The sequence below is a fragment of the Mus caroli genome, chromosome 6 (assembly GCF_900094665.2).
Source record: "Mus caroli chromosome 6, CAROLI_EIJ_v1.1, whole genome shotgun sequence".
Classification (NCBI taxonomy): domain Eukaryota; kingdom Metazoa; phylum Chordata; class Mammalia; order Rodentia; family Muridae; genus Mus; species Mus caroli.
This window is the reverse complement of record NC_034575.1, coordinates 78,281,397-78,288,902: the sequence shown is the minus strand read 5'-3', so window position 1 is coordinate 78,288,902 and position 7,506 is coordinate 78,281,397. Positions and strand designations below refer to the sequence as shown.

Sequence of the window (7,506 nt, the reverse complement as noted above, 5' to 3'; positions counted from 1 at the left end):
TGGTGTTAAAAATTTAAACCTAAAATATGAAACTGGACAGGTTTTTTTAAAAAGTGGAATTCTTGTTATTTGAAAGGCAAGTCACCAGTTAAACTATTGTGTCCCTTAGATAGTGTCCCCACCACCACAAAAGTGGAAATTTTATGGACTTGGTGAAGAGATATGAAGATTCAGTGACCCCGGGGATAGTCATGTCCCTGCCAGGCACATCCACTTATGCAGCCTCCGTCTAGTGAGGGTTGTAACCTCTCTCTATGATCAGCTTGGGCTACCTCCTGGAGATGAAGGTAGATACTGACTGCTCCAATTTTCCTAAAGGATGGAGACCAGGACCCCAAACATCAATCTACAGCCCAGGAAATAGGATGATTCCTGTGATTGGCCCCAAGGTCCACAAATCACAGGGACGTATATGCTGATGCAGATATGCTAATTTCCTACCATCTTTGGCATTATTAACGAAGAGGAGGCTAATCTTAATAGGATAATCAGACCGGCCACAGACGGTTTCAAGTAAACTGTGTTGTTCCTGGGCACCTGGAGATTATGAGTGTGCAATTAGTTCTTAGCCCCTGTGACTGAGAATGAACTTCAAAAAAAAAAAATGCTATACACTCCACGGTAGAGTTCCCTGCCCATCTCTTACACATGGTTGCGAGACAATGGGCAGAGGAGAAGCCCCTCCCAGTAAGAAGGCTCGGGGTTGTGCCATCAGACTCAGGAAGGGTCCTAGTCCACTGGCAAGAGAGGGGAATCCCTAACAAACCTCGTTTCCTGTTCGCGCTTTAGAGCAGATGGTTCTCAGCCTTCCTGATGCTGCAAACCTCTAATACCGTTCTTCATGTTGTGCGCCCCAACCGTAAAATTCTTTCATTGCTACTTCATAACTGTACCTTTGCTGCTGTTAGGAACTGCTGCCCTGGAGGGTGCTCTCTCATGCTATCACCCAAGTTCAATATGGCAGTCTTTCTCCCATCTTTCCTTTGGGCACGTTTCTCCTCTCCACAGAGGGGTGGGGTCTCTAGCTGATCTCTTGCCTCCAGTTCCTCCATCAGCTTAACAATTACTCAACTACAACCTATCACCTACAACCGGAACCCTTGACTCCAGGGACCTTTTTAAATCCTTAATCCTTCTGGAGTCCTGCAGAGGCCATACTTGCCTGTAACTAAGGTTGTTAACCATAGAGGCTTAGTTGTGACCACACAGACAGGAAGCAAAAGATTTTCATGGAATGTTTATTTTCGATACCATTCTAATTTCGGATTTAATTCTCACCTCTGGCTTCCATTCTTGGAAATCCAAACTATTTTTTTAAACAAAATATTATTTAAATATCATGAGTCTCTGAAGTCATGAGACTTTTCTCTCCAAAAGGAAAGGACACACGGTTTCTATTTTTATGCAGCATTTTCAAATACACATGTCAATATATAGTTTATAGACTACTAAAAAATAAAACCCTTTATCCTCTGAGGTTATTGATGTATCCTAAGTCTCCAATACATCTCATAATACAGTAAGTTCTATTCATCTTCATGAATGAGGTGGGACCTAGACTAAAAGATAGGATTTTAATCCCTGAGGTGTCAGTTAAAATGCAGAGGTTGCCGAGATTTTTTTTTTCGTTTTAAAAATTAGCTTTAAATAATTAGCATGGATCATGCTATCTCAATCAAAACCATTTCCTCTTCACGGAGTCCTTTAGAAAATTACATTTTCTGGGTTACGGTCACCCTGATGCCCCAGCTCTCCAGCTATGAGAAATTTTTTTTTTCCTTTTATAAAGGAATAATAGCACAGGATAAGTCTGCCCAAACTTCTGAGCGCTTCGGAAGGACTTTCAGCTTGTCCAGTCGCTGTCACGTGGTTGGAGAGTCATTCCTCAGCACCTTTCCAAGACCTGAAAGCATTGGGCTGGTGTGCCCAGGTGGCTGTCAAGACCTGAAAGAGTAGATGCCACTGCCTGGGTTGTCTATTTCTCCAGAGGCAAGGATCTAAAGCAAATCCCCTTTCTCCTGGGAAAGCAGGCTGGCGCTATGCACTCTCCAGCCATGTTAACAGAGCTGGTTTCAGCTTTTGCACATCGTCCTTGCCTGCAGAACCCACTCTCTTCCCGGCGATCTGCAGAGGTTCTGGGGTGCACACTGAGCCCTAGTAGTAGCGGTTCAGGCTCCTGGTGCCCGGCACCTCAGGCTGCCCGTTCATCCAGATCTCCCTGATGATTCGTTCGCGCTCCTCCAAGCGCTGTGCGCGCTCCAGCTCCTCTGCAGAGGTGAACACGTTCTTATTCAAAGTCCTCTCGAAGCGGCGGTGTCTGCGCACCGAGAGGTCAGAGGCTGTGTCCTCGCTACCATCCTCGCTGTCGCTGCTGTCGCTGCACTCGCGGTCCTGCAAGCACCTCCTCCGGGGACCTCGCCTGCAGTCCGTGTGGCAGGAGATCCTCATCACCAAGGCGGCCAAGGTCAGGAACAGGCCAATGCACACGCCAGAGACAAAGTACAGAGCGGCTCGCTCAGGGTTTTCTGCAGGAAGAGGAAGAAGAAGGCATCAGACAGGAGTCATGTCTCCATGTAAGGTCAGGGACACAAACCCATACTCTCACCAGGACCCGAACTTAAAGGCAACCAAGACCAGCCTTCCCAGGCACAAATTTCATAACGTTTCCAAACAGCATTATTAGGCCAGCTATCGTGACTTGTGCCTATAAACAATCCTAGCATTTGAGAGACTGAAACAGGAGGATTGCTGGGACATGCAGGCCAGAGTGAGACTGTCTCAAAAAGAGACAAAAGAGAATGGCAAATGGCTCAGTGAATGCAGATTCTTGTCTCCAAGACTCAGGCCCTGAATTCTATTGCTGGAAGACACGTGGTGGGGAGAGTGGGTGGACTCCCTCCTATTGTCCTCTGACCTCTGCACACATGCCGTTGCACAGTGTACCAGAAAACACAAAAATTATTCTAAACTTTAGAATTAAAAAGTTGTACACACACACACACACACTGAAATTAACCAGACCCAAAGGCTACATATGGCAATTTTTCATTTGGAAATAATTTCAAAGTTAAAGTTGAAACAAGAGCGATAATTTCATATACCCTTGTCCCTAACAGATGAGTTGTTAGCCAGTTGTTAATACCAATTCATTCATTCATTCATTCATTCATTCAGTCAGTCAGTCAGTCTCTTTCCCTTCTTTTTCATTTTATCACATTTATTTGTGTGTGTGCGTGTGTGTGTGTCTGTGTGAGTGTGTCAGTGTGTGTGTGTGTGTGTGTGTCTGTGTGAGTGAGTGTGTCAGTGTATGTGTGTGTGTGCGTGTGTGTGTCTGTGTGAGTGTGTCAGTGTGTGTGTGCGTGTGTGTGTGTCTGTGTGAGTGAGTGTGTCAGTGTATGTGTGTGTGTGTGTCTGTGTGAGTGTGTCAGTGTATGTGTGTGTGTGTGTCTGTGTGAGTGAGTGTGTCAGTGTGTGTGTGTGTCTGTGTGAGTGAGTGTGTCAGTGTATGTGTGTGTGTGCGTGTGTGTGTGTCTGTGTGTGTCAGTGTATGTGTGTGTGTGCGTGTGTGTGTGTCTGTGTGAGTGAGTGTGTCAGTGTATGTGTGTGTGTGTCTGTGTGAGTGAGTGTGTCAGTGTATGTGTGTGTGTGTCTGTGTGAGTGAGTGTGTCAGTGTGTGTGTGTGTGCGTGTGTGTGTGTGTGAGTGAGTGTGTGCGTGTGTGTGTCTGTGTGAGTGAGTGTGTCAGTGTGCGTGTGTGTGTCTGTGTGAGTGTGTCAGTGTGCGTGTGTGTGTGTGTCTGTGTGAGTGAGTGTGTCAGTGTGTGTGTGTGTGTGTGTGTGTGTGTGTGTGTGTGTGTTCGCGCATATCAAGTCCAGAGTGTCCTTCAGGCATTGTCTGCTCTCCTGCTCTTTCTTGTTGGCCTAGAACACGTAAAGAAGAGTAGGCCAGGTGACTTGGACACTCTGCCTCATCATGCTGGGATTACAAGTTCATACCACTATGTCAGTGTTGGGGGGATCAGATTCACACCCTTGTGCTTCTAAGGCAAGTACTTTACTGACTAAGTTGTCTTCCAGGCCCTAGTAACTTGTTTCTACAAAATATGGCAAAAGGAATAGATGATTCTAAGGTGAAGTTACATACAGCTTCAATACCCATCCCTCCGATATTCTCCCCACCCCGACCGCTCACTAAGATGGAGTCAGCTGCTGTGGGTAAGTTGTTCCTATAGAGTCCAGGTATCACAGGGCCAACCATGGCCTCCAGCGCACAGCCTTCAAAGGACTGAAGTTGCCAACAGCCATGTGGGTGAGTTTGGAAGAATCGACGGCAGGATGGAGCTTGAGGTGAGGTGATGCAAGCTTGGCTTTCCAGCAGCTTTCTGAACTAAACTAACTAAACTAAGCTAAACTAAACTAAAGAGCTACATTGTTTATCCCTGAATTAACCAGCTCAGTTAAGCTACACGTGGCTTTATGAACCACTGAAACTGGGTATGTGAGCAATTTTTTAGGATTTATTCATATGTACATTTATGTGTTTGGGGTCATATGTATGTGAGTGCATGTACCCTAGGAGGCCAGAGGCCACAGGCCATTGGGTCCCTAGAGCTGCAGTTACAGGTGGACAGGAACACCTGCTGTGGATGCTGAGAACTGAACTCAGGTCCTCCACCAAAGCAGTACCTGCTCTTAATTGCTAGGACATCTCTCTAGCCATCTGTGCTGTTTCGGGACCCTCAATGTGGGATAATTAGTATACAGCCATAGGTAACTCACACAATCCATAGCACATCTCAATGCATTAAGGAATAACCTCATTAGACATCTCTCTAGCCATCTGTGCTGTTTCGGGACCCTCAATGTGGGATAATTAGTATACAGCCATAGGTAACTCACACAATCCATAGCACATCTCAATGCATTAAGGAATAACCTCATTAGACATCTCTCTAGCCATCTGTGCTGTTTCGGGACCCTCAATGTGGGATAATTAGTATACAGCCATAGGTAACTCACACAATCCATAGCACATCTCAATGCATTAAGGAATAACCTCATTAAGTTCACTGCAAGAGGAGGCAGGCCTGAGGTGCTTGGCTAGAGAAGGATATCGTTGTTCTATTGATGAGGTGTGTGCTCGGTGAGGCCCTCAGTGACCCTAGTGGTATGCACTCAACCGAGTGAGAATCGTTGGGAAAACAGAGCAGTTGTCCTTTTTGTGAAGACATGTCTGGCCAAGGTCATAGGCATTGGTCAAACTGAGACAACCTACATACACATCAGCAAACCCATTTTCCATAGTCTATAAGCACTTGGAACGTGAATCAACATGTTATCTTGGGGCATCAAATAGTAGAAGTGGGATCACAGATGACATGGGATAGTTAGCTTTGTAAATTTAAAGCTCAGAATGGTGTTGTCTTAGTCAGGGTTTCTATTCCTGCATAAACATCATGACCAAGAAGCAAGTTGGGGAGGAAAGGGTTTATTTGGCTTACACTTCCATGCTGCTGTTCATCACCAAAGGAAGTCAGGACTGGAACTCAAACAGGTCAGAAAGCAGGAGCTGATGCAGAGGCCATGGAGGGATGTTCTTTACTGGCTTGCCTCCCCTGGCTTGCTCAGCCTACTCTCTTATAGAACCCAAGACTACCAGCCCAGGGATAGTCCCACCCACAAGGGGCCTTTCCCCCTTGATCACTAATTGAGAAAATGCCTTACAGTTGGATCTCATGGAGGCATTTCCTCAACTGAAGCTCCTTTCTCTGTGATAACTCCAGCTGTGTCAAGTTGACACAAAATTAGCCAGTACAGGTGTCATAGATTTGTATTTCAGCACTCTGGGAGTAGAGGCAGGAGGATCAGGAGTAAGTTCATCATTCCCAGCTACTGAGTTCTAGGCCAGCTTGAGCGACATGGGACATGGGACATGGGACCCGATCTGGGTGAGGGGGTGTATTTCTTCGTGAGATATTCAGATCTGTGTGTTCATGGGAATAACATGCTCTGTAGAACAGACCCATAAAGTTCATTAAGTTGTTTATTGTTTGCCTTTAAACTGTTTCTCATATTTTTACATGTCAGTGATTTAAAGATAGGGCTGGCAAGCTGTCTCAGCAGGTAATGGCACTTGCTGAGCAATCCTGGAAAACGGAATCCTTAGAATGCACATAAAGTAAGAAAACAGACAACAGGCCCCTGGAGCACGATGTTCTCTCCTTCACTCTCCTTCATGGACTCTGTAAGGTGAACAGCCATGTTCTACCACGGCTTCCCACTGTGGCTGACCAAAACCTTGGAAATGATAAACCAAAAGAAATCCTCCAGCCTTGACATTGTTCCTTCTATTGGTCACAACAATGAAAAATTATATCACTGGGTATGAGAAAAACATAATTTCTGAGGCAAGGGTTGATGGCTGTGGTGAGTTGTTAGCCATGTGGAGATCAGAAAAAGTGTTCTAGAGGTGTCCAGATGGGCACGATGCATAGCTGTGTGGGAGACCATGAGATGTCGACCTTGCAGAGAAGCACTAAGCTACCCAATCTCTAGATTTTGCAAATCCTGTTTTTTTTTTTTTTTTACTTCTGTGATAAACAAAACAAAACAAATGGACAAGGGCAACTTAGAGAGGGAAAGTTGAAAGAAGTCAGGGCGAGAACTCAATGGGGCAGGAGCCTGAGGTCAGGAGCATAAGCCAAGGCTGTGGAGGAGTGCTACTTTCTGGCTTTGCACACATGCCCCTGCCTCCAGACTGCCAAGCTTGCTTTCTTATCCAACCCAAGACCACCTGCCCAGGGGAGGCACCAGCCACAGGGGGGCTAGCTCCCACAGTCAAGAAAATGCTACACAGACTTGCCTACAGGTCAATCTGATGGAGGTAGTTCCTCCATCAGATATGTCTAGGATAATGTCAAACTGACAAAACCAGCAAGCACATCTATGATGAGTTCATTTTCACCTAATGACAATTGGTTATCTAGTGTCAGCTCGAGACAAGCCTGACTCTGAGACTCACTGATAGTGGGCCCGAGTAAAGGCAGAAAATCATTAAGCTCTCTGATATATGGTATATGACTTGGGACATAAGAACCTGCCATGAGGTTAAACCCCATGATTCGTCTTTCCATTGTGTAGCAGGAGGAAGGCGCTCCCCTCAATTAGTCACCTCAGCCTGGAACCTCGAGTCCCGCTGCATATGATAAAATACAGATGGAGAGACTCAATAGGTAAAGTGTTCACTGCTATACAAGCCTAAGGATCTGAGTTTGTGTTCCTGTCACCTGTAACAGTTGAAGTGTGGGCACATGACTGTAACCCCAGACCTGGAGAGGCCCTGACAGGCAGGTCCCAGGGACTCACTTTACAGACAGCCGAACCAAATCAGTGAGTTCAACAGGAGACCCAGTCTCAAAAAATAAGAGGGAGACACTTATAGAGGAAGATTTCAACCTCTGGCCTTCACATGTGCAACAGGAAGAGAGAAGAAGAGAGAGAGAGGGAGA

The 7,506-nt window shown here is 46.0% G+C and overlaps 1 protein-coding gene across 4 annotated transcripts in view; it reads right to left on the bottom strand.

The window, feature by feature from the left end:
- Positions 1 to 1,222: 1,222 nt before the first annotated feature.
- The window catches only part of Eva1a (eva-1 homolog A, regulator of programmed cell death), a 52,565-nt gene continuing 46,281 nt past the window's right edge, over positions 1,223 to 7,506 (bottom strand). For all 4 annotated transcript variants that reach the window (XM_021164917.2, XM_021164918.2, XM_029478477.1 and 1 more), the window contains exon 3: positions 1,223 to 2,525. In XM_021164917.2, the coding sequence (XP_021020576.1) occupies positions 2,155 to 2,525 (371 nt within the window). In that variant the 3' untranslated portion in view covers positions 1,223 to 2,154. The remainder of the gene's footprint in view (positions 2,526 to 7,506) is intronic.